This window comes from Episyrphus balteatus, chromosome 1, assembly GCF_945859705.1.
Source record: "Episyrphus balteatus chromosome 1, idEpiBalt1.1, whole genome shotgun sequence".
Lineage (NCBI taxonomy): Eukaryota > Metazoa > Arthropoda > Insecta > Diptera > Syrphidae > Episyrphus > Episyrphus balteatus.
The window spans coordinates 131,049,775-131,077,064 of NC_079134.1; the positions used below are offsets into that span (position 1 = coordinate 131,049,775).

General features: G+C 33.6%; 3 protein-coding genes across 3 annotated transcripts; all 3 read right to left on the reverse strand.

The window, feature by feature from the left end:
- Nucleotides 1–249: 249 nt before the first annotated feature.
- Nucleotides 250–5,568, reverse strand: LOC129910798 (uncharacterized). Its single transcript, XM_055988349.1, has one exon. It carries the CDS (start codon nt 5,566–5,568, stop codon nt 250–252), a length of 5,319 nt encoding a protein of 1,772 aa, XP_055844324.1.
- A 6,591-nt stretch (nt 5,569–12,159) lies between these two features.
- LOC129921448 (phenoloxidase 2-like) lies at nt 12,160–14,736 on the reverse strand. The gene is made up of 8 exons (XM_056003276.1): nt 14,512–14,736; nt 14,282–14,457; nt 14,030–14,207; nt 13,517–13,966; nt 13,151–13,444; nt 12,769–13,099; nt 12,451–12,712; nt 12,160–12,365 (listed from the first exon to the last, which is right to left on the reverse strand). The coding sequence occupies exons 1-8, from the start codon at nt 14,686–14,688 to the stop codon at nt 12,170–12,172; spliced, it is 2,064 nt and encodes a 687-aa protein (XP_055859251.1). The 5' UTR covers nt 14,689–14,736; the 3' UTR covers nt 12,160–12,169.
- A 3,097-nt stretch (nt 14,737–17,833) lies between these two features.
- LOC129906436 (phenoloxidase 2-like) lies at nt 17,834–20,605 on the reverse strand. The gene is made up of 8 exons (XM_055982214.1): nt 20,366–20,605; nt 20,128–20,300; nt 19,878–20,058; nt 19,356–19,805; nt 19,005–19,298; nt 18,613–18,943; nt 18,273–18,552; nt 17,834–18,201 (listed from the first exon to the last, which is right to left on the reverse strand). Exons 1-8 carry the CDS (start codon nt 20,549–20,551, stop codon nt 17,994–17,996), a joined length of 2,103 nt encoding a protein of 700 aa, XP_055838189.1. The 5' UTR covers nt 20,552–20,605; the 3' UTR covers nt 17,834–17,993.
- Between the last annotated feature and the right edge of the window lie 6,685 nt (nt 20,606–27,290).

Consider the following 27,290-nt stretch of genomic DNA (forward strand, 5'->3'; position numbering starts at 1 on the left):
GAGAAAAGCTTTTATGAATAATTATGTTAGACAAAACAAAAACCAGTATTTTTAACTCTCTCAAATTCAATGCAACGGATTAGTGAATTTATACATACATAAACAAAAAGAGCATAATTTTAAGAAAGTTGTAGAAAATTAACTGTTAACATAAAAAACTTAGGGTAAATGAACAAAGTTTAACAAAATAAGCAATAATGGAAAAATGAAGTATCGAAAATGAAAATTAGATTTTAAAAGCATTGAATCTTAAACATTCCCCCGCCCCTGAACCACAGTTTCAGAACATGGAAGAATAGCCAGTTTATGAATTGGGCGGACTAGGTTGCCGTTGGTCGTTCTTAGAGTTACCACACGAACATGACCATCTTTTCCTGGATGGGTATCAATTACTCGTCCCATTGCCCATTTTCCAGGAGGTAAATTAGACTCTTTGATCACCACCAGGTCATTGACTTTTATATTGGTTTGACTTTGTTGCCATCGGGGACGTTGCTGCAGTGACGTCAAATACTCCATGTGCCAACGCTTCCAATAACCTTGGATCTTAGATTGGAGTTGTTGCCAGCACGATAAACGATTAGTTGGGATATCTATCATCGGCTCAGGAACAGCAGCATAGGACTCACCTAAAAAGAAATGAGCTGGGGTTAGTGGGTCGAGTTCTGTGTCCGAAATTTTACACAACGGACGCGAGTTTAAAATCGCTTCGATTTGAGTCAAAATTGTATACAACTGTTCGTATGTCAAAACATCGTTATTTATGATGCGCCGAAGATGTTGTTTGACGGATTTTACCCCGGCCTCCCACAAACCGCCAAAGTGTGGGGATGATGGGGGAATAAAATGCCACGAAATCTCGTCACGAGCCAAAGAATCTGCAACGATTGAGTTATGGGTTTGCGATAAGAGCAGTTGATGCATCTCGGATAACGAACGAGCGGAGCCGCGAAAATTTGTGCCGTTGTCGGTATAAAGATGCGACGGTTTTCCTCTACGCGCGACAAACCTCCGTAGAGCTGCGAGAAAGGCATCCGTTGTTAAGTCACTAACAAGCTCTAAATGGATTGCTTTCGTCACTAGGCAAACAAATAGCGAGATGTATCCTTTAGTGACATGCGATTTCCGTCCCGATTTCACTTTTAAACTAATTGGACCGGCATAATCACAACCGCAATGCGCGAATGGCCGGCTAACTTGAATTCGTGGGGGAGGTAGATTGCCCATCAATTGATTTGTTGTTGCTTTGCGTTGTCGAAAACAACTGATACAGTCATGTGTGATCTTTCGAAGTAAGTTTCGACAGCCGATGATCCAATACTCTTGGCGAATAAGAGCGAAAAGGGTTGATATTCCGGGATGACAAAAACGTTTATGGGCATCGAGAGCAATGAGCTTTGTTATGATGTCTCCTTTAGGTAAGATAATTGGGTGTTTAGTGTTGAACGAAACATTGGCTTCTGTAATTCTTCCACCGACTCTTAGGATCCCATGATCATCTAAGAAAGGAGAGAGGTTAATAATTTTCGAATTTTTAGGGAAATTACCATGTTGGGTGAATGCTTTTATACACTCTCCAAAGTAACGATTCTGTAGCCATTTTATGATTATCTTTTTAGCATTGAAGATTTCAGTCGGTTCAAGATGAAGTGAAGAAGGAACGTCTTCTTTGCGACATCTATCAATAAAACGTTGCATGCGTGCTACAGTTCTAATGAGTACGTTCCAGGATGAGATTCTAGTTGACAGTTCCTCAATTGGGTGATCATCAATTACGGTTACGTAAGATTGTGGTGGAACTATCTTTTCCTCTTGTTTACAAAGAGGATCATCCTCCAAATCTCGAACTATTGGCCAAGCATCGTTATTCTCTCTCAACCATTGGGGACCTGTCCACCATATAGGATGTTCTAGCAGTTGAGAAGGTGAAATTCCACGCGATGCGCAGTCCGCTGGATTAACGTCCGATCGGACATGAAACCATCTGTTTCGTGGGATTGCATCGAGAATTTCCGAAGTTCTGTTGCCGACAAAAATATTCCATCGGCGAGGTGGAGAAGATAGCCATGATAAGACAACCTTTGAGTCTGACCATGCAAAAACATTGTCAAATGTGACCTCGAGGGAGTTTTGAACTGCAATTAGAAGTCTTGTTAAGAGGACAGCACCACATAGTTCCAACCGCGGAATGCTCAGTTGTTTTAAGGGAGAAACCCGAGTTTTGGCAGCGAGAATATTTATTTGATATGTTCCGTCAGGTAACTGATATCTCGAATAGATCACGGCAGCATACGCGGATGCCGATGCGTCTGAAAAAGCATGTAGTTCGAAGGCGATTCTTCCAAGACCGATTGTACGAGGTACTTCAATTTTTGTGAGAGCTGGAAGTTCTTCACGATATTTTTTCCACCGGCAAGCCATTGGGTACGGAAGCTTATCGTCCCAATCGATATTTCTTTGCCACAATTCTTGTAGAAGGATTTTAAGTTGCACTACCGAGGGAGAGAGAAAACCGAGGGGATCGAATATGCGAGCTATGTCTCTTAAAATCTGTCGTTTAGTAATTGTATCTTCAGGGTTATAATTTAAACGAAAACTAAATACGTCTGTTTTTGAGTTCCAAAATAAACCGAGCACTTTTGTCCACGAATCCGATTCAACATCGAGCGAATGGTTTTGAATTGCATCACCATCTGAGTCTTGGCGAAGTTCTGGACAGTTACTTTGCCATTTGCTTAAACGCATGCCGCACTTTTCGAGGAGTTTAATTAACGAATCGCGTTTGAACGTTGCTTCAGATAGAGTATCACCACCCGACACGACATCGTCAACATAAAAGTCATTTAAGATGATATCTGAAGCAATTGGAAATTCTTCGCGGTAGTCTCTTGCCAATTGTTCTAGAACCCGAACAGCCAAAAACGGAGCACAAGAAGTTCCGTAAGTAACCGTGTGTAATCGGAAGTGTTGTACTGGTTCCGTGGGTGATTTTCGCCATACGATACGTTGGAAGTCTGTATCTTGTTCGGAAATCATAATTTGGCGAAACATCTTAATTATGTCAGCGCTGAAGACGAATTTGTGTCGGCGGAATCTGAGGCAAACAGAAAAAAGATTGCGCTGGATGGGTGGACCGATCATAAGCGCGTCATTAAGGCTATAGCCGTTTCTGTCTTTAAACGACCCGTCGAATACGACACGGAGCTTTGTTGAACTGCTTTCCGGTTTCAGAACAGCGTGATGGGGTAGATAGAACACATTTGATTTTGAGATTTCTTCAGGAGGAACTCGCGACATATGTCCTAGACTTAAATATTCGTCAAGAAACCGTGCATAACTTTCAAACAGATTTGGGTTTTTCGAAAACTTATTCTCCATCCATTTAAGACGCGTAATAGCCCCGTTTAAAGTATCGCCAAAGGAAGGTGGAGATTTAAAGGGCAAATCGACGACGTATTTCCCCGACGAATCGCGACGATGGGTTTTAACAAAATGTTCTTCGATTTGTTTATCTTCATTCGAAACGATTGATTTAGGGTTGACTTCTTCGATAGTCCAAAATGATTGTAAAAGCGAATCGATATTGATATGAACATGATGCGAAGTAAAGAAGGGTTTGTTGGGCGGTAATGGTCCAGCCAGAACCCAACCGAATATGGTTCGTTGTGCGATGGGATACCCTTGCCGACTATTGAAGCGTTGCCCTTGTAAGATTTCCCAAGCTTTATCTACTCCGAGTAAAATATCGACAGGGCGCGATTGATTAAACCACGGGTCAGCCAATTCGAGTCGATGTAAGTAATCCCAATCTTCGATGGTAAACGAAGATGTTGGCAAGTTAGTTGTAACGCTCGATAGAATATATGTATCAACAGAAATACTATACGTATCGCAACGCGAAGTAATTGCCAATGAGAGAAGGCCTCTGGAACTACCAGCTTGTGTAGATCCAATACCACTTATTGGTATGCGGGCATTTTTGCGTTTTAATCCGAGTCTTTGAGCGCATGACTCGGTAACGAAAGATACCTGTGAGCCTGTGTCAATCAGCATCCTGACTATCTGGGATTTACCATTAACATCTAAAACTTTCCCTAACGCGGTTGGAAGTAGTGTTTTAATCGAATGATTTATATGAGAATGGTTATTAATTAAAGCTTGTGGCGAAGACGAAGGAATGTTTACCGAGTTATGTGAATTCACGGAACCGAAGTTTGTTGTTTGAGATGAACGAAGCGAAGTATTGTTTGTTTGTGGCACAAAATCCTTGTTAGGATCATAAACGAGCGAATTATTAATTTTTGTCGAAGAATCTGATGATTTTGTGGTGGAATTTATGGTGGTAGAGTTTATGGAGTCGTCATGGACCAAACTATGGTGACGAGTATTGCATGCTTTGCAACGAAATTTGGATTGGCAACGTGCTGAAGGATGTCCACTGCGAAGGCAGTTGAAACAGAGTTTATTAGTTTTCACAAACTCTCGACGAGCTTGAACATCCATATCGAGAAACATTTGGCACTGCGTAAGACCGTGGTTCGCGTTGCACTTTTGGCATATTATTGAGGTGGAAGCAAGCATGCTTTTCACTGGCGGCTTTTTTATTGGGTTAGATTCACGAGTGCTTGTCCTACAACTTTCTAAGGCCTCGCAACGACGATCCAAAAAATCTAACAACTGATTTATAGTAGGGTAGTCCTCCGAATAATAGTCCTCAGACCACGCCTGACGAGTGTCAAAGTCCAACTTATTTATTAGAATATAAATAAGCCATGGATCTCTGGTAAGCGAAGAAATGGATGTAAGACCCCTAACTATCTCATCTGCCCCATCTGATATTTTTCGCAAAACGCTAACGTTCGAAGTATGGACAGACGGTAGATCCATGAATGCTTTCACAAAATTATTTACAATGTGACGCGGCCTATTGAAACGCTTATCGAGTTTTTCCCATGCTTCCTCGTATGTATCGTCACATACTTTTAGATGACTAAGGAGACTTAATGCGTCACCGCGAAGACAAGAAATTAAAAACTGAAATTTCCGAATTGGTGATAATTTTGGCTTATTTGACACCACGCTTTGGAAAGTATCTCTGAAAGACGGCCAGTCTTTATAATTTCCCGAAAATGGTTCGATTCGAACAGATGGAAGAAAGCCATCATCCTGTTTTACAACAGAAGTGGACTGACTTAATGTGTCAATCAAAACTTTTTGCTGTGTGGCTAATTGAGACACCACATCATTTTTTTTATCAATTTTTTCGCGTTCAGTTATTGCCGCTAAGAGACTCGATTTGACGATTAAAACTTTGGCTTCGAATTCCTCGAATTCCGGGAGAGGATCCGTATAGTTTTCGCTATCGGAAAACGTGTATAATTGTTTTTGTGTCACGAGGAATTCTTTCCATAAATCGTCGACTTTATAGTAGCGAATTTTTAGATCGGTATACGAAGTTGCATCCGTAATGGATTCGATGTATGTAGTTAACTTCGTTAGGGAACCTTTAAGGTGACCACGTGTGCTGCGGAGCACAGGCAATGTGGTTGGCTGCAAATCAGAAGCCATTTTAACAAATTTCTAATAAGATACGAGTAAGTGTTCTTTTAATGTAACGAAGTAACAAGAATAAACGATTTAGGTAATAAAGAACAATATAAGCAGAAACGATTTAACAATGAACGAAATTAATTAGGACTGTAATGTTCTTGGTATGTACAGTTACCCACCAGGGCAGACGAAGGTTTTCACGAAAATCACGAATTTGATTAACACGAATTAACAAAAGTTCTTTTTTGCAAACGAATTTTGACAAAAAATTAACACAATTAATGGATCCGGCTCGAATTTGGACCAAAAATGTTTACTAATGAAAAGTTAAAAAAAATATTCCACCAATAAATGAAAACGCAACGAAATTTCGAATTATCTAAGAACAATTATTTTTATTAGTTGTTACCCTCTGTGTGTCTGCAATCCAAGTGAACGAGAAAAGCTTTTATGAATAATTATGTTAGACAAAACAAAAACCAGTATTTTTAACTCTCTCAAATTCAATGCAACGGATTAGTGAATTTATACATACATAAACAAAAAGAGCATAATTTTAAGAAAGTTGTAGAAAATTAACTGTTAACATAAAAAACTTAGGGTAAATGAACAAAGTTTAACAAAATAAGCAATAATGGAAAAATGAAGTATCGAAAATGAAAATTAGATTTTAAAAGCATTGAATCTTAAACAAAGGTGATGGGAAAAAAGTTAGATTTTTCGATTTTTTTTTTTTCAAGAAAAATGATTTTTTAAGGTTTCACTTCTACCACGTGTGAATTTCACACATGATTTTTTTTTTTTGTTTATGTGTGACTTTCATATATTAACAATATCTACCTATCGATTTTAATATCAACCTTATTTCTATCACTTTTGGTTAAGAAAACAGCTTCTTGACTTTTTTTCTAAATTCACCTCTGTTTATTCTACTTAAATTTCAAATTTCTAAAAATCCTGGATGTAGGTATTCAAATTTTTAAAATAAATTTTCTCACTTTTTACACCTCTTAAGCATACCATAATTCTCAACTGGTATAACGATAAGGGTAGGTCGCCATATGACGCTATTTTAGACTATTTGATAGAGTGTAACGTTTTTATTATATATAAATATAAAATCTTCTTATTTGCAACTAGCACGTGATATTTGTATTTGCATATCGAAACCCTTACACTTATAAAAAAAAAAAGTTGTGAAATATTCGATTCTAAAACTTCAATACAAAAACACCGACTTTTAAATTCGAAATCACAAAAGATTCCCAAAACCAAAGAACCCAAATATTCACGCGCTCTTCCTTTCAAGAATTCCACTATCAACTTTCCCCACCTCTAGGACCGATGTCTATAGACCCACCGGCCCGTCCAGGCAGGTGTCGAAAGTGGTGTCCCATTGCGTTAATAACCGAAGGCTTGCTGGTTGCCATGCTTAGCTCGTCGATGGGGGGGATCTTGTTATTCGCCAAGGGACTAGGTTACTTTTTATCAAGCCTTAATCTAAGCTGTTAATCGATAGAAAATATATCCATCTATTGAAGGGGGACCCGAATCTAGCTACCGATATCTTTAAAACTTTTTTTCTTTCTTGACTTCATTTTAGAGGAGGACTTAGATGTTTGTGTCCTCGAAGCTTTTCATTACCCACCCTTGTATAATATTCCAAAGAAAGAAATTGGAATATTCCTATGCCATTACGCGCTCTATTCATCTTTGTAACGGCCCTCTATCGAAAAGGGGGAAATCTTTTACTTCCCCTCAAAACATTTTTAGGAACTTCACTTCACTCTCATTGACCTCACATCCACTTCCCGACTTAATTTCTTAAACCTTCATGATTAATATTTTACTCGTTCACTTGAAATAATAATTTTTGATCAGTTTACCAATCCAAATAAACATTATACTTATTTCGAAATCGAATTCCAAAAAAAAAATACTTGTCTTCATTAAAAATTAAAAATTATGAATCCGTTAAAATAATCAAAAACCAAAAATTTAATTTAACTCGACCATTCGACAGAGTATTTAATTTTATTTCACTTTAAACAAACATGGAAGTGACTAGTTCTTAAAATCTATTAACAAAAATTTAAAAAAATCTTCATCACCATACATCGTTCGAAATATTCCGGTAAGTATACAACCGTGCATTAAATAAAAAAAAAAAATCAATAATTAACTTTACATTCCTTTTTTTCAGAATTTTATCGCTCTTGATAACCTCAATATACGATTTCTTTACTTTTAATTTACTAACTTATCATCTTTTTGTATGTATCTTTTCATTTAAATTTCATGTTCATATAAATTTTATACAAACATTCGCATATAAAAATCAAAAATAAATGTAAAAAAAAAAAATTCACTTACCCAAGATCCTCAATGATGTGCACAGCATTTGATCTGGTTTCTGCTAAACGTCGTTATTAAATGATATATTTTTTTTTATAATATTAAAGGGTATCAAGGATTAAAAAAAAGAAAGAATCTCTATTTCACTTTTCAAAGTAAATTATTTTATCGCGATGGATGGGATGTCACACCTGACATTACTATTTAATAACTATTAATATTTTTTTTGTTTAATTATGATTCACTTTTTTTTCTAGGATAAGGCTTTATAAAGAAATTTAAAAATATCTTCTCTAATAAGATCTATCTTTTAACTTTACTTCAAATCTGCAACACTTCATTTGATTTCATTAAATTCACTTGTTTTAAATTTACTTTAATTTTTGTAAAATTTGTTTTTTTTTAGCTTTAAAACTTTTTTCTTTTTATTTCAGATTAGCTTCAAATATCAAAACTACTTTACTTTGATTCCTTTGTCAAACGATTTATTTAATAATTTTTTTTTTTTTGATTAAATTCTCAGATTTGTAAGTATGTATATTTCAACTTTCACTACTTTCTCTTTATACTATTTCCTAGCCTTATCCTTTCTTATTTTTTTTTTTTTTTTTTTTTTTACTTTAGACTTCTTAAATTCAAATTATATTTCTAGCTTATTTTCACTTTCTTTTCAGGTCGATTTGTTTTTGTTAATCAATATTAATTCTAAATTCTTAATCAAACTTTATTTCCCTTAAATTTTTTTTACTAGGTACTTTCTTTTTTCAGGTTCTTTAATTTTTTTTTTCAGATACTTTAATTTTTTTTAATTTTTTTCTTTTCAGGTTTCTTTAACTATTTTTAATTTCTTTTCTTTTCAGGTTTCTTTAACTATCTTATTTTTTTTTCAAACATGCCAATCATTATTTTACTTTTTTTTTCTAGTCTTAATTTTTGTCCTTTTTTTTTTTACTAACTCAAACCTTTCTTTTTAGTTTTATTTCGTCACTGAATTGAATTAATTTTCCCCCGAAGAGATGACCTTCACGTTCATGTTGGAGCCACTTGATAGCTCAAATAATTATCGTTGATGAAGTTGGATGTATTCGATGATTGGTGCTGTAACACAAATCCCTAAAGAATCAAATTTTGCGTTAGTTCTACCTAACTTAGTTGATTTTATCTTAGGTATTCAAAATCTTACCACTTGGAATCGATGAGTTAGAGGGTCTTACTGACACTGGGTCAATTATAGTTGTTTTTCCCGAGTTTTGAAGAATCGAATCCGAATCGAAATCGAAACTAGATTCTATAATTACGGTGGTTCTTCAAGACAACAACTTATTCTGCTTGAGCGTTATGGAGAGGGCGATTCAAGGCAGTTGCTTTGCCCAGAACACCAAATCTTCTTACCAACTTCGAGACAACTGGATTGTCTTTTTTGAAATCTTGAATATCGACTGACCGTCGATCGATGTAGCTTTCAGAGTGAAACAAATGGGCTTCGGTTCTGAGACAAAATTCCTAATAAATAATTCCCTAAAGAATGACATTTTTGAATAAGATGCCACATAATTTTCGTATTTAAGAAATATTAATTTTTACCACTTTTGGGGATCGTTGAAAATCCTGAAGAAGCGAATCAACCACTGATAGTGGCGTACTTTCTAGGCCAAGACTCGATTTTGGGTTAATACAATCCTGTCGCGGACGAGCTTTAAGAACTCAAGCAATTCGCCGGTTGAAGAAGACTTTGGTATCTTGTGGTAACCACCAGTTCCTAATTGGGATATTTTGTTTTTTTTTTTTTTTTAAGGTTGTTGGGCGATGACGATTGATCAAAAAAAATATCTTACCGAATTGGGAAATTCTTTTTGCTAAAAAATCCAAATCACTTTGGAACAATTTAGACTTACTCCCGTCGTCACAGATAAAAGCTTGCCTTATACTCCAGAAACCTAAAGGGGCAAATAGATTTGTCTTTCTGGTCTGGGACAGTAAATTCTTTTTTCTTTTTGGAAATATCAAAAGGATCTCATATCGCCTGGCCGACAGGACAGAGATATCCTTTGGATTACACAGAGAAAAATAGACCACATAAAATAGAACAAAAACAATAAGATTTCTCTATGGTTTTCATCCAACAATTAAACCTTATTAAAACAATCGGGTTTTCCTTATTGTTTTAAAATCTGCAAAAAAATAAAAAAAACGATGACCAGGCTGGGAATCGAACTGGAGACTTCAAATCATTAGTCGCCCACCTTACCACCTGAACCAACCTGCCATAAAAGTATTGATCGCGATTTTTGTTCTAGTGCTTAGTTGCAAAAAAAAATCAACTTTTCAGTCAAATTTTAATAAGATTTTCTCTATAAAAATAATAAGAAATCTCCTTAAAAAAACCTAAATTAATCGTTGATTTTAATAAGATTTCCTTATGAAATGTATGGACGGTAAAACAATATGGCAATCTGTTAGTTTTTAGCGGGTCATATTTTTCTCTGTGTAGGATCGAGGACTTTAGTTTCCTATACTTACAAAAAAAAATGTTTAACCTTTACTTTTTTATTTTTTTTTTGTTTTACAATTTATCGTACCTTTTTTTTCTTTTTTTTTGTTTTGTTTAGGGGTTGATATAAAACTTGAAATCGTTGATTTTAATAAGATTTCCTTATGAAATGTATGGACGGTAAAACAATATGGCAATCTGTTAGTTTTTAGCGGGTCATATTTTTCTCTGTGTAGGATCGAGGACTTTAGTTTCCTATACTTACAAAAAAAAATGTTTAACCTTTACTTTTTTATTTTTTTTTTTTTACAATTTATCGTACCTTTTTTTTCTTTTTTTGTTTTGTTTAGGGGTTGATATAAAACTTGAAATCGTTGATTTTAATAAGATTTCCTTATGAAATGTATGGACGGTAAAACAATATGGCAATCTGTTAGTTTTTAGCGGGTCATATTTTTCTCTGTGTAGGATCGAGGACTTTAGTTTCCTATACTTACAAAAAAAAATGTTTAACCTTTACTTTTTTATTTTTTTTTTGTTTTACAATTTATCGTACCTTTTTTTTCTTTTTTTTTGTTTTGTTTAGGGGTTGATATAAAACTTGAAATCGTTGATTTTAATAAGATTTCCTTATGAAATGTATGGACGGTAAAACAATATGGCAATCTGTTAGTTTTTAGCGGGTCATATTTTTCTCTGTGTAGGATCGAGGACTTTAGTTTCCTATACTTACAAAAAAAAATGTTTAACCTTTACTTTTTTATTTTTTTTTTGTTTTACAATTTATCGTACCTTTTTTTTCTTTTTTTTTGTTTTGTTTAGGGGTTGATATAAAACTTGAAATCGTTGATTTTAATAAGATTTCCTTATGAAATGTATGGACGGTAAAACAATATGGCAATCTGTTAGTTTTTAGCGGGTCATATTTTTCTCTGTGTAGGATCGAGGACTTTAGTTTCCTATACTTACAAAAAAAAATTTTTAACCTTTACTTTTTTATTTTTTTTTTGTTTTACAATTTATCGTACCTTTTTTTTCTTTTTTTTTTGTTTTGTTTAGGGGTTGATATAAAACTTGATTTTGTTTTGTTTTTAGTTTCTTTTACTTTACTTTTGTTTTATTTAACTTCTTTTTTTTTTCAGTTTAGCACTCAGGCGGGAGAAACTTCTTGTTCGCACTATAGCTTGAATTGGAAAGAATTTGTCGTGTGCATTTTTAGCAACACGAGGACTTGCATAAAAATTCTTTTACATTGAGACAGATGAAAATGAAACAAAAACGGATACCAATGGCTGATTGGTACGGGACGGCTCAGAACATTGGGTTGAAGTTCGTGCTCATTCCACTTAGCGAAACTTTCAACCCACTACCCAATGGGTTTAAGCTGATTGCGCCAGTTCGTGTCAATTATGATGACAGGGTGTGTCGGTGATTTTTTTTTTTTCTTTGGCGAGTGAAATTATTTGTTTAGTGTATTTTTGTTTTGTAATAATGTAGTGTTTAATTTTATTTTTAATGAAATAAATTGCATTTCTTTTTATGAAATGAATCTTTTATTTTAATGAAGCTGGATAAAGAAAACATTTTGGTTTTGTTCGTTTCTGATATGTTTTGGTGGATCATTTGTAGGTTGATACGAGGTTTCCTACAAGAGAAAAGTTGTTTCGTAAAAAAAAAACATTTTTTTTCCCAGCTGTGTAAATATTTATTAATTTTTTTTTTTTTATAAATTTGTTTTTCAAAAACAAAACAAAAAACTTCAATGTACGAGTATTACTTCTGATCTCTATCAATATGTCTGTTGGAAAAGTGTATCTTAATAGCCGTCACTGCCATATTTTTATATTGCCTAGTAAAACCTCCAAGATTAGAACTGTAAATTTGCCTATCGAACGGAAATCCCATAGCACGTTTATCGGGATACAATTTATCCCTAAGACCACAGAATGACTGAGCATCACCACAAACACTTGGACTGTATGAAAAAAAATGAAAAAAAAAAAAAAAATCAAAAACATCATTCTATAAACTAAACAAAAAAAATAACCACTCACGAATCATTAGTTTGTATTTGTATAACTTCATCACCAACATAATCCGAAATCATTACAAACAAATCAAATTCCATTCCTGTGGCACTTCCCTTTGGTAAAAGCATATGTGTTGGCCAACCACATCCACAAAACCGATATTCAGCCAATGCATCAGCATCTTTGGGTAAGCTTGCAGAATCGACACGTCGGAATGAACGCTCAAATGGAATTGTTACAGAAGATTGATTTGATTTACGTTGAATGGTATTTCTACCAGATTTTACTTTAAACAAAATTTATGGTAAATTAAAAATTCTTACCAACAACAAATTAACTTACAGTAAACAGTAAATTTGTCCATTTCAATTGCCAAATTACGAATATCAGTCATTCTCAGCGGTGTACCACGTTCGTCAGTTTTCGGACATAGGAAAATTCGACATGTTCCTTTACGATAAGCTCCTGTATTGGTCACTGCAATATTATACGCAAATGGAACATGTTGCAAATGGCTATATTTTGCATATATAGCTCCATTTGGTCCAAAATCTAACCCAGCACCGATATCAATAGTCGAATTTTGCCAAAATGTTGCTAAAATATTTGGAGTTGTTCCTTCGCTTTGGATTTGTACATAAGCAGTGTCCACAATCACTCCATTGAAACCCAACTGAAGCAAAACGAATAAGTCTTTTCAAAACATGAAGAAGTCAAAACCTACCTCATTGGAATCATAAGCTGGAAGAAGTGCTTTGAATTTATTGAAGATTTGATTAAGAAACGAATGCCAACGGTAAAAGATTGGATCTCTCATTGCTGTTGTAACATCACCCATCACACCGATATCTTCCAAATGCCTCGAATCAGGATCATGAGCTAGAGAGATCAAGCTGTGTCCCATGTTGTGTAGATTACCATAGAGCCTACTATTTGGTGTCAGGGAGGAAGCTTCAATCATATCTCCTAAGATGTCAATACCTTTTACTGCGTCCAATTCAATTTTATTGTTTCGACCCTAGAAATGAAATTTTTTTTTTTGTTTTTGTTCACAGAGAGTTCATAAAAATGTATAAAGACTTATTGTTACATCAACAACATATCCTTGATCGATGGCTTGATGTATTCTATCAGCCCAACGTTCAACATCGGCAATTTCAATACTATTACCATCTCGGTCGACATTGCTTAGCGATTGTCCACTGATACGAGCCGGATAGGTTCGATTATTCATACTGCATATGATTTTGGGGAAATAGCCTTCAGGAATAGCTTCACGAAGATTGTTAAGTGTCCTGGCTCGTCCAAGTCCATTACAGAATCGCTCAACATTGTACCGAGCTAAGATCTGATGATGCATGTAATAGAAAAGTTCACCTCGGCGATCTTTTCGAACAATTTCTTCAGGTCCATAGCCAGGATATACCAAATGCCAATGCCAATGATGCATATTTATTCCGATATCTTCTCGGAAATAGGCCAATCGTTGTTCGTCTTCACGATTAGAAGCAGTAAAGTTTTCAGCCATGTCGATTGTTATCTGAAATATTAATATTATAAATATAGTACTGTATAGTGTACTGAATTGAATGAAGGCACTAACTCTGTTTTCAGGACTTTTCAATGATCCTTCAGCTCGAGCTTCTTGGAATACCGAAGGTTCAACAAAATTTCCTGGAAATTGTTCAGCAACTGGTGGAACTGGTACCATTTTAGTATCAGGACGATGTTGTATTGCTACGGTGTAGGCATATTGGAACAACATTGGATTGATACGGTCCCTTTAATATTATAAGGATTTTAGTTTCAGCGACTCTTTTAGAAGTTATAGAAAAAAAAAAAAAAGAACACATACTTAACATAAGCAGCCAAGGAAATAAACTCTGAACGATCCTTAGTGGTCATGAACATTCTTATCAACTTTCCAGCAATGCGTTTATGTTTATCACTGAAAAGATCAAAATTTTGCCTTTTGCCTATTTCCAAGGCGAAATCTAAGTTCGGTTTATTATCAATGTCACGAATAGGAATCTGTAAAGAAATTTAGTTTTACAAAAAAAAAAACACAAAATTAATAAACTTTACTTTAACATCAATATCATCACCAAATCGACTTTGAATTGAAGCTATTGAACTATTAAATTTTTCAGTGTAAAAACTATCGGGAACATCGAAAGCTGCTTTGCCATTGTCCCTGGACGTGAATATTGGTTCCAATGGCCGTTGGAACAGTAATTCCATAGCTTTGATATCGTTGGACATTGTTGGAAATTAGTTTATTTTTCTATTTCAATTAATTATATAGTGTGCCTGAAGGCGAAGACAAAACTAATAGTTCTTCAGCATAGGAGTTCTGGTTTTATATGAAAATTTTGTATCTACTAGGTACATATTATTTGTCTAAACCGCAAAGCAAAGCAAAAAAAAATTACTATCAATTCAAACAAAATTATAATATTTCTCAAAAGAATATGGTATTTTGTCAAAATTATCTGTTTTCTATAATTAAAAAATAAAATTAACCGCAGTCACGATAAGAACAAACATTATTTTAATATTTCTGGGTAATTCCACATTTTTGAACAAAATTAATCAAGAGATAGAAATGTGGCATGAGTATCTACGATAACTTACGTGCCGAGAGTTTTTTTTGTAGAAGGGGGGGCGGGGGGTGAGGTCACAAGAAAACCCTTATATGCTCAGAGCAGGAGAGCCGTGGGTGGTGCAGGGAATTAAGTCCCCAGAAACTATATCTACGTTACACTCTCGCGCCAAAAATTTCAATTAAAAATTAAAAATAATCTATTAGACAAAATGATTATTTTGGGTAGGGAAATTTTTTTTGACAATTCTAAAGGTGCCAGGTGAAAGATGACGGAAAAAAAATAAGGCTTCTAATACGGATATTTTCCAACACTCTGCGTTTCGAAATATGAATTTTTGAAAAACACCTTGTTTTTTAGGGGTATTTTTGGGTAGTTTTTGATTTTTAGCTTTTTTTGGAGCATTCAAAACATCTCAAACTTATAGGACATGTAGGTTTTGGCCTTACATGTGCAAAAAATTCATATCGTTTAGTGAGTTTTGACTGAATAACGGAAGAAACAAGTTTTTAAAAAACACGTTTTTTAACGTTTTTGACTGATTTTCATCGTTTTTTATTTTTATCTTTTTTTCTTGAATAGATACAGGAATAAAATACTGTAAATAATGATAGACCATGACCACGACTAAATATGTGCGAAGTTTCAATCATTTTCGTAAACACAATTTTGAGATAACGGTAAAATAAAATTTCAAAATTAAACAGGTTATAACTTTTGACCAAGAGCAGATAGAAATTTTATTAAACTTTAATGAGCATCCTGATACAATTACCTTTCATTTGGTATATCACACATAACAATAGACTAACTACAAGCTACACAATGTTAAATCAAGAAAGTTGCGAAAAACCTCAAAACACCAGTGGAGATCTGTTGCCCCCGAACATAATCTCATTCTGGAAATTCGACATGGTTGGATTTAAAAAATTCTAACTTCTCTTGTAAGCATCTTTGAAATGAGATTGATACGTCATATGAAAGGTGAAATAATAAGCTTTCACATGGTATATTATAGGTTGTCAAACAAAAAAATTGATTCTATAGCCTGAGAACATAAAAATAAATGTTTTTTTTTTTGCTTTTTTTAATGAAATTTGATCGAGTTCAAAAAATTCTAGCTTTTTTTGTAGATGTCTCATAGACCTGATCGATATATATATTTTGAGCTAAGACAATAAGCTTTCAGATGGTGTAAAATTTTGTATAGGTTGTTAGGGAATAAAATGACGTGAGAAGATAAAAATTCATGTTTTTTTTTGCTTTTTTTTACCGACTTCCAAAAAGGAGGAGGTATTCAATTCGTCTGTATTTTTTTTTTTTTTTTTTTTTTATGTTTGTTACCGCATAACTTTGGACTGAGTGAACCAATTTTAATAATTCTTTTTGTATTGGATAGCTGGTGGCTGCAGTGTGGTCCCATTTCAATTTCTTTTACTTTTTGCCATAGGAACTATTTTAAAAACCGTAAAACCCAGTTTTGATCCATGGAAGTCGGTTTTGTTTTTTTGTTAAAAATGATTATTTGATGAAAATGATTGTTTTCAATAAATTATTTTTATACTTTTTTTCGCATAAATATTTAAAAATGGTTTTATTCTTAAAAAGAAATACTTGGCTTTTAAATTGCATAATTTTTTTTATAAGCTTTTAAAATTAAAAAATTATTATAATGAGAAATTAAAAAAAGGTATTTTTTTGTTAGCTTCTTCTTGTAAATTATGATTGTTTGAAATAAGTAAACACTTCAATTGACTCTTTTTAAACAAAAGCTGAATATCTCGTATATATATGTTTAACCCGATTGCAGAGAAAAATTTCCTGCAAAGGTGTTATAGTAATGATAGTATTAAATTTTTAGAAAATTTTCAAAAAAACACATTTTTGGATTTTTAAGCAATATTAAATTTTTTTTTTTTTGCTAAATCAATTTGTTGAAAACGAGTGAAATATTTCAAAATTTTGTTTTTTAGTATTATTTTATTATTTCTTCAAAATGGCATAGGTAGAAACTTTTTTTTGAAAAATATGTAAGAAAATTTGTATATACAAAAAATTATTTAAAAAACGGCTCTCTTTTCATACAAGAAACCAGATGGCATACTTCGTTTTTTATCAAAGAAATTAAAAAATTGTTTCATTAATAACACTGGTTTACAAGGGTTTTGTTGCCGATACAAAAATATCCTTTTCTGAAGATTTTTGGTTTTTTAAAATATTAATTTTAGAAAATTTAAAAAAAAAAAGTTTTTTTTTTAGTACTTCGGAACTTATTCTTTTTATATACCTACGGTTTCTATAAGAATTGTTTTCCATCTTTCAATACATGTTTAAATCTTTCAATATCTTTTTTACTGCCCGAGATATCTTAAAATGATGTAAGTGGGTTTGGATTCATTGGTATATCATAAAGGAGATAATGAAGTTATAAAATTTCTGTGATAGATATAATATGCCGAACAACTATGAGGATATCTCGGGCAGTAAAAAAGATATCGGAAAGATTTAAACAGATCTGGAAAGATGGAAAATAATTCTTTAAGAAAAGGTTACTAAATATGTTCTAACAATTTTCCCCTTTTTGAATTAAAATTAGTTTTTTTTTTTTTCAATTTCGAAAACGCAGGAATATTTTCAAAGAAGAGGCTTGAATACAGGTAATTTTTAATAAGCTTAATTTCAATATACATAAATAGAAAAAGTTAAGTTTCTTTTTTAAGCTTAATAATTCATTTAAAAAATAAAATATAATGAACAAAAAATGGAATATTTTACCAAATTCGGAAATTAAATATAAACAAAAGTTTTGGAATGCAAATAATTTTATTTATATTGAGTAATAAAATACATAATGTAGAAGTATTATAGTAATTAAATATGAAGTAGTTTAGTAAAGTCTTTTCATTGAGTATGTGTGCTATGGTAGTGTAATCATTGTCGATATCCTGTCTAGTTCCACATCAGTTAATCCCTAGTCTTTTGTCTATTAATTGTCTTATTTGAGAATAGAATTTTAACAGTTGTAATTGCCATATTAGAATATTGATTTGAGAATTCACCAAGACTTGTCGAAGTAATTTGTCTATCAAATGGAAAACCCATTGCACGTTTATCCGGATATAATTTATCCTTGAGACCACAAAATGAATCAGCATCTCCACAAATATTTGGACTAAAAAAAAATATGGAAAATAAATCTCTTACTAAAATCACTTAAAAACTTAAAAAAAAAAAAATACATACGAATCATTGGTCTGTTTGACTTCATCACCAGTATAATCCGAAATCATACAATACAAATCAAATTCCATTCCTGTTGCATTTCCCTTTGGCAAAAGCATATGATCTGGCCATCCGCAACCACAGAAACGGAATTGAGCCAATTCATCTAATTCAGCTTGGGTAGGTTGTTGTCTTGGTTGTTGTTGCATCGAGGGTATTGTTCGTCGGAATGAACGCTCAAATGGAATGGTTACAGAAGATTCACTCGATTTACGGTTAAATGTATTTGAACCAGGTTTTACTAAGAAGATAATAAAGAACAGAATTAGGATGAACATTTTTAATTTCTAAAGAAACTTACAATTCACTGTGAATTTGTCCAATTCAATTGCCATATTTTTGATATCCGCCATTCTTAATGCTGCTCCACGTTCATCGGTTTTCGGACAGATGAAGATTCGGCATGTTCCTCTACGATTTGCTCCTGAATTGGTCACTCGAATGTCATATGAAAATGGAGCATATTGTAAATGAGTATATTTTGCGAAAACAGCTCCGTTTGGTCCAAAATCTAACCCAGCACCGATATCAATATCAGAATTTTGCCAATATGTAGCTAGAATGTTGGGAGTTGTTCCCTTGGCTCTGATTTGTACAGCAACGGAATCTACACTAACTCCATTGAAACCAAGCTGAAGAAAAATGTGAAAATATTTTAGACATGTTTTGAGCTAAGATGACCTTAAAATTTACCTGATTATTGTCATAAGCTGGAAGAAGATCCTTGAACTTGGTGAAAATTTGATCAATAAACGAATGCCAGCGATAGAAGATTGGATCTCTCATAGCTGTTGTTACATCACCCATCACACTGATATCTTCCCTGAACCTTGCATCGGGATCATGAGCCAAAGATATCAAGTTATGTCCCATATTGTGAAGATTGCCATACAATTGCCTATTAACTGTCAAAGCAGAGGCTTCAATCAAGTCGCCTAAGATATCAATTCCCCTAACTTCGTCCAATGGAATTTGTTTGTTATTACGCTAAAAATAGTTATTTTGTTACCGAAATTTCCTCATTTCTTCTAAATTTATTCTTACGTCAACAACATATCCCTGATCGATAGCTTGATGAATTCTATCAGCCCAACGTTCTACTTCAGTGATTTCAATAGTATTGTCCACACGTTCAACATTCCTTAGAGACTGTCCAGCAATACGGGCTGGGAAGGTTCGATTGTTCAAACTGCTTAAAATTTTTGGGAAGTATCCTTGAGGAATGGCTTCTCGTAAGTTATTTAATAACCTTGCTCGAGGAAGTCCATTGCAGAAACGTTCAACATTGTATCGTGCGATGATTTGATGATGCATGTAGTAGAAAAGTTCACCACGACGATCTTTGCGAACAACTTCGTCAGGTCCTTCACCAGGATATACCAAATGCCAATGCCAATGATGCATATTTATTCCGATATCTTCACGGAAATAGGCCAAACGTTGTTCTTCTTCGCGATCAGAGGCAGTAAAGTTTTGAGACATGTCAATGGTCATCTAAAACGGTTGCAAGAGTTTTTTTTTAGGTTAAGGAACTTAGTTAAGGGCAAAATACAATTATGGACTAACTCTATCTCCAGGATTTGTAATCAATGATCCTTCAGTACGAGCATCTCTAAAAACCGATGGTTCAACAAAGTTCGCTGGAAATATTTCAGCAATTGGTGGAATTGCTACCATTGCAGTGTCCTTGCGATGTGATACTGCAATGGCGTAACAATATTGGAACAACATTGGATTGACACGGTCCCTTTTAAAATAGAATTTAAAAAAAAAAAAATAAAAATGGCTCGTTTTCGAAATGTTAAATCAAACTTACTTAACATATGCAGCCAAAGAAATAAAAGTTGAACGATCTTTTGGTTCCAAGAACATTTTTATTAATTGTCCAGCAATTCGCTTATGTTTATCAATGAAAATATAAAAGTTCTCCTTTCTACCGATTTGCGTGGCAAAATCCAGATTTGGCTTGGTAATGTCACGCAGAGGGATCTAGAAATTTCAAATAAGTTATTGTGTCCCACGAAACTTCTTAAAGAGGTCCTATATTCACTTACCCTAACATCAACATCATCACCAAAACGACTTTGAAGTTCAACTCCAACGCCACTATATCTCTCAGTCAAGAAAGTATCTGGTACATCAAATGCAGCCTTACCATTGTCTCGAGAAGTGAAGACTGGTTCCAATGGTCGCTGGAAGAGCAGTTCCAAAGCCTTGATATCGTTGTTTTGGTTACTCATGGTTGGTGTTGGTCCTTCTTTGAAATGAAATTCACTTTGCTGAACAAATTTGCACAATTGAATGATGTTTAGTGCAAGGCGATTTCTCTTTTTATACTCAAAATGGTTTTGCATTTTTTTTTTTCAAAGTTGAGTGCATTTTTTGATTCTTTTTTTTTTTCTTTAACCACAAAATGCATATCAATTCTTATAAATTCCCATAGCAGTTAAATGTTTCATTTGAAGAAAAAAAAAAAGTGTTTTATCATAAATTTTGAAACAAAGACAAGACCACAGCAATTATGATAAGAATGTGGCACATTTGAATATTCTCACATAGTATTATTTTTAGATGATAAAAAAAATAATAATAATTTTGTTGTTTACGTAGAAGAAGAAGTGTGCATTATTTTGATGGCTTTTTTTTTTTTTTTTGACGAAATAATGGTTCTAAATTATTTTTATTGTCAACTTTTCTTTAACAAAATAACTTCACAATTAAAAATCAAAAATATCAATAAATTTTCCTTATGCTGCAACATTGAATTAATCTTTCCCAGTTTCTGCACTATTAAGAGCCAGGAGAAATTGTAAAAAAAAAAACGAGATAAATAATCGCAAAAGAAAATCAAAAGCAATTAAGAAATACATATAGATTATCGTGGATTCTATTTTTATACAGTTTCCATACAAATAAGTAATTAATGTTCGTTTTTATGGGTTCTGTGTCTCAAAACCAAAAGTTTGTAGGAGTTCAGGTTGTTGAATTATTTGCAATCCAAATATTTTTTTTTCATTCGGAAGCAGATATTTTCGGATCCAATTCCCGAAAAAAGTTTTGGTTAACAGATATTAAATCACAATGAATTGGCCTATGCATTCAGCTAATAAAATTACAAATTTTTTTTTTTTAAAGATTTTCGAAAATTATCCAAGGGGTACCCCTTGTCTAAAAATTCGGAATTTTAAAAAATTCTCTCCAAAATAAAGGACTCTTTAGACTCTATTCATAACTGAAAACAAAAAGATTGTAGCAGTTAGGGTTGTTGAATTATTTGCAATCCAAATATTTTTTTTTTCATTCGGAAGCAGATATTTTGGGATCCAATTCCCGAAAAAAGTTTTGGTTAACAGATATGAGATCACAATGAATTGGCCTATGCATTCAGCTAATAAAATTAAAATTTTTTTTTTTAAGATTTTCGGAAACTATCCAAGGGGTACCCCTTGACTAAACATTCGGAATTTTAAAAAATTTTCTCTAAATCCATCAAATGAGACATCAAAAGAGAGGACTCTTTAGACTCTATTCATAACTGAAAACCAAAAGTTTGTAGGAGTTCGGGTTGTTGAATTATTTACAATCGAAATATTTTATTTTTTTTCATTCGGAAGCAGATATTTTCGGATCCAATTCCCGAAAAAAGTTTTGGTTAACAGATATGAGATCACAATGAATTGGCCTATGCATTCAGCTAAAAAAATTACAAATTTTTTTTTTTTAAGATTTTCGAAAATTATCCAAGGGGTACCCCTTGTCTAAAAATTCATAATTTTAAAAAATTTTCTCCAAATCCATCGAATGAGACATCAAAAGAAAGGACTCTTTAGACTCTATTCATAACTGAAAACCAAAAGTTTGTAGCAGTTAGGGTTGTTGAATTATTTGCAATCCAAATATTTTTGAAGTTATACTTCTTATGGGAGGGTGGGTATGAAAATTTACTTTTTGACAAGAATGTCAAAGGGATTATGACGCGATCACCCTGGGTAGCAGGGCTGTCGTTTCACCTTTAGAGTAGGCAGTACTTTAGTATTTAAAAATGCAGTACGCCGCAGTACGGCAAACATAAAACACACAACACGTTGCAAGTAACATGTTTCATGTGGCAAGTTGCATGTGGCAAGTTGTATGTGGCAAGTTGCATGTGGCAAGTTGCGTGTGGCAAGTTGTATGTGGCAAGTTGCCTGTGGCAAGTTGCATGTGGTAATTTCCATGTGGCAAGTTGCCAGGGTTGCAAAAAGCTCACATTTCAGCTCAGCTCACTGCTCAGCTCAAATTTGAGCTAGGTACCATAGCTTAGCTCATTTGAGCTGAGCTGAAAGTGAGCGCCCCAACTTCCAACGCCTATATCTCGGAATTTTGAAGAAAATGAAATTAAAATTTTTGATGCCAAAAAGGTAGCGGGGACTCTAACCTACATTTGGGTACAACTCTCATCTCTGTAGGTCCACGCGTTCTCAAACCGGGAGAACTTAAAAGTAAAAAAAAATTAGCCACGATTCTGATAAAATAGGCATGATGTGGCGGTTTAACATGGAAGGCGATTTTTTAAAAATCTGACAATGTGCAAAGCGTAGGCCCATGACACAAGCTATCATTTGGCATCACTCCCAAAAATTGCTCTCAAGTGGTTTAGCTTCCAGGAGCGTTCAAAGATTCGGGAATTTTTGCAAAAAAAAAATTTACCTCAACTTTCAAACGCGATTTTCTCGGAATTTTGAAAAAAGTCGAAAAACCGGATTGTACCGGAATGCAAATGAGCTGAGCTATGGTACATAGCTCAAAAGTGAGCTAGCTCAAAATTTGAGCTGAGCTGTGAGCTGAGCTCAGCTAACTTTTGAGCTTTGTAGCAACCCTGCAAGTTCCATATTGCTACTACTAGTGCTGAAGCACACACAATTCTCATAAAATTACCATATCGCACATTTTATGCGCAATTCATTTACTTTCGTTAACCATAGGTATACCGTGCGTTCTGAACCGCACAACATGAGTAAATTTCACAGAATAAATTGAAAACTACATGGACGCAAGGAGGATGAAAGAATTAATAATTTATTGTTCACTTGATAAAAATGTAAAAAAACGAATTGTGGATTAATTAATTTAACTAGCCGACCCCGCCCTCGAAATTCAAGCGCCAATTTCTTTATTTTTTTTTTATTTGCAACAACTTAAAACACAATTATACCAAAATAGTTTCATTATTTTGTATAGTATTTGTTGTTGCGATTAACTACACTTTTTGAAGACAAAATACACAGGTATAATATACCTGGTATATATAATATACCTACTTTTTGATATTTTTTAAACCTGATTTAGATATTGTTGAACTACGTTTTAACTGCACTCAACTACGTAAAAACAGTATCGAAAAAGAAAATGCAAAGTGTAATCGCCTTAATGCATTGTGTTTGCACCTTGCATTTTGCGATTCAATTCATGTTCCATTCATTCAAATTCCATCATTCAATCATTCAACTTCCACCAACTTCACTCAAATTTGTCATTCACATCATTGTATATATATTTCCATAGTACTATCATGAAGTAAAACGATCCTAGGAACTCTAGTGGTGACTTGAAAAAGCAGAATTTGTATGAAAAAACCACACTGAGCGCCACCTCAAAAAAGTGGCGACATCAACTAATACTAAATTCGACTTCATGATAGTACTATAGAAATATATATACAATGATTCACATCATTGTATACTTTGTAGGTTCTCGTCTTAGCTTAGCTTGTAGAAGTTTAAATTTCAGGAAGGGAGAGGGCGTTATTTATCGCACTTCCAGTTTGGAATGATATTTGTGGTAAGGTTTCCATTAAAATTTTAATGAATGCGTTCAGATACTTATTAATGATTAAAGATAGGTTCACATTTATTAAAGGTGCGTTCACAACAACGTCGCACAACAACGTTTTTTTCATGTTAAAGCCATAACTACAATGACCTAAAAAGTGAAAAAGTGGGAAATTTACAAAAGTTAAAAAAATTTCTTTCTTTCAAGCTCCATTTGTTTTTGAAAAAAACTACAAAAATTGTTTTTCAAACCAAAAAATAAGCTTTCTGCTGGAAGGTATAAGGAAGAAAAGAGACGTTTTTGTTAGTTTTCCCTGAACCTCATAAGAAAAACGCTTTGCCATGCGGCGATAAAATATTAGTGACTTTTATTCAAAAATGTAAACGTCTAAAAGTGAAAACTTGGTAAAATGATAAAGGAACTGTCAAAGTCAGCTTTTACATGAAGCCTCAAGAGGCTTGACTCTTTTTTCGAATTTTCTTTTGATACACAGCCACACAAAAAAAAAAATAAAAGTTCTGACCTGGGATTGCGACTAAGTTTTTCACATAGTTTTTCAGTTTTTGGGTCGCTGAAACCGAATCCGGAGTCCGTTTTGCCCCATCACGTCAGGTTTTCGAGATAATCTCAAAAAATGTCACGAAAACAAAAAAAAAATTTCTCTGATCTGGAAGTACGAATATGTTAATCATATAGTTTTTGGACCGTTGAATCCAGATTCGAAGTCAATTTTGCTCTATCACGTCAGGTTTCCGAGATATCCTCAAAAAATGTCAAAACCAAAAAAAAATAAATTTCTTATCTGGGGTTTCGTCTAGGTTTTTCATATAGTTTTTGGGTTGCTTAACCCGAATGGAACTCTATTTTTCCGTATCACGTCAGGTTTTTGAGATATCCTCGAAAAATGTCAGATTTTTTGAGTTTAGACATTTTTTGAGGATATTTCAAAAACCTGACGTGGTACGCCAAAAAAAACTTCGGATTCGGTTTCAGCGACCCAAAAACTATATGAAAAATTTAGTCGCAACCCCAGGTAAAAACTTTTGTTTTTTTGGTTTTGACATTTTTTTGAGCATATCCCAGAAATCTGACGTGATAGGGCGAAATTGACTTCGAATCTGGATTCAGTGATCCAAAAACTATATGATTAACATATTCGCACATCCAGATCAGAGAAACAAATTTTTTGTTTTCGTGACATTTTATGAGGTTATCTCGAAAACCTGACGTGATGGAGCAAAACTGAATTCGGATTCGGTTTCAGCGACCCAAAAACTATATGAAAAATCTGGTCGCAATCCCAGGTCAGAACTTTTATATTTTTTTGTGTGGCTGCCCTACTAACAATTTTGCTTCTATAATGCTTTAAAGAAGCAACAATTGCATCTGTAAAGCTTTATAGAACCAAAATTGTTTGTCGGGTGTGTAATCATTCTGTGTGGCGCGTACTATTACACGATGCCTCAAGTCAAGGACTCAAATTTGACATTTATCTTTTGAATTAAAATTTGTTGTTGTTGTATCGCACCAAGAAGCAAAAAGAAATGTGAGGGAATGTTGAAAAAAGAAAAAGTGGAAAAAGAAACGTCAAAAAAGAGTCTCGTACTCACGACCCACGACTCTCCGGTCGGATAATTTTTTCATTCATCTTTTTTCTCTTTTGCACGCATAATGTTTAAAAAGAGTCGCGCCTCTTGAGGCTTCATGTAATTGCTGACAAATTCTTATGTTCTTTCAAGAGAGAAAAGGAGAAAAGGTATCAAAAGTGTTTACAAAAGATTGGACCTTAGTAATAGACTTGATTTTAATAGAATTCGATTTTAACAAAAAAATTCATGGTAATAAAACAAACATCTTACTTTCTAAACTTAGATAACTAAAACAATGAAAGTTAACCATAGTTTACGTGCGATCTTAAAACAACGCATCAATGTGAACCCACCTTAATGTTTTTTGATTTTCGCTGAATGCTTTCATTCATTCATTCAGTCATGAATGACATTTCATTCCAGTCGATTGGAAATTTTCCAATAGAATTCCAGTTGTTTTTGTTTTGTTTTTGTTTTTTTTTATTTTGTATCGAATTTTAATTTGTTTAATTTCGTTATTTCGGTTAATAAAAAGTAAAAAAAAATGTGATTCTGCACATCTACGCGTCATTCTCTTTCGTTCCGTGTATAATTTATGCCCCTTCGGTTTTTGGGGGCCCGGTAATTTGTACCACAAAAACCATGCTCGCCGTTTAATTATATGATGATAATAGAAAATATCAAATGAAATTCATTTACATATACTGAATGAGAAGTATAACTTCAGTCGCGTGTACATGTGTACACACACTCTTTTTTTTTTTTTTCATTCGGAAGCAGATATTTCGGATCCAATTCCCGAAAAAAGGGGTACCCCTTGTCTAAAAATTCGGAATTTTATAAAAATTTTCTCCAAATCCATCGAATGAGGCATCAAAAGAAAGGACTCTTTAGACTCTATTCATAACTGAAAACCAAAAGTTTGTAGGAGTTCGGGTTGTTGAATTATTTACAATCGAAATATTTTATTTTTTTTTCATTCGGAAGCAGATATTTTCGGATCCAATTCCCGAAAAAAGTTTTGGTTAACAGATATGAGATCACAATGAATTGGCCTATGCATTCAGCTAAAAAAATTACAAATTTTTTTTTTTTAAGATTTTCGAAAATTATCCAAGGGGTACCCCTTGTCTAAAAATTCATAATTTTAAAAAATGTTCTCCAAATCCATCGAATGAGACATCAAAAGAAAGGACTCTTTAGACTCTATTCATAACTGAAAACCAAACGTTTGTAGCAGTTAGGGTTGTTGAATTATTTGCAATCCAAATATTTTTTTTTTCATTCGGAAGCAGATATTTCGGATCCAATTCCCGAAAAAAGGGGTACCCCTTGTCTAAAAATTCGGAATTTTATAAAAATTTTCTCCAAATCCATCGAATGAGGCATCAAAAGAAAGGACTCTTTAGACTCTATTCATAACTGAAAACCAAAAGTTTGTAGGAGTTCGGGTTGTTGAATTATTTACAATCGAAATATTTTATTTTTTTTTCATTCGGAAGCAGATATTTTCGGATCCAATTCCCGAAAAAAGTTTTGGTTAACAGATATGAGATCACAATGAATTGGCCTATGCATT

Excerpts from the sequence above, each read along its gene's own strand:
- LOC129910798 (XM_055988349.1), bottom strand. The coding sequence starts at position 5,568 with ATGGCTTCTGATTTGCAGCCAACCACATTGCCTGTGCTCCGCAGCACA.
- LOC129921448 (XM_056003276.1), bottom strand. The coding sequence starts at position 14,688 with ATGTCCAACGATATCAAAGCTATGGAATTACTGTTCCAACGGCCATTG. Across the intron at positions 12,713-12,768 it reads GGACAAATTTACTGTTTACT|TAAAATCTGGTAGAAATACC; the intron begins GTAAGTTAATTT and ends TTTTGTTTAAAG. Across the intron at positions 12,366-12,450 it reads CAAATACAAACTAATGATTC|TGTTTGTGGTGATGCTCAGT; the intron begins GTGAGTGGTTAT and ends ATACAGTCCAAG.
- LOC129906436 (XM_055982214.1), bottom strand. The coding sequence starts at position 20,551 with ATGAGTAACCAAAACAACGATATCAAGGCTTTGGAACTGCTCTTCCAG. Across the intron at positions 20,059-20,127 it reads TCTTTGGCTGCATATGTTAA|GGACCGTGTCAATCCAATGT; the intron begins GTAAGTTTGATT and ends CTATTTTAAAAG. Across the intron at positions 18,553-18,612 it reads GGACAAATTCACAGTGAATT|TAAAACCTGGTTCAAATACA; the intron begins GTAAGTTTCTTT and ends TTATCTTCTTAG.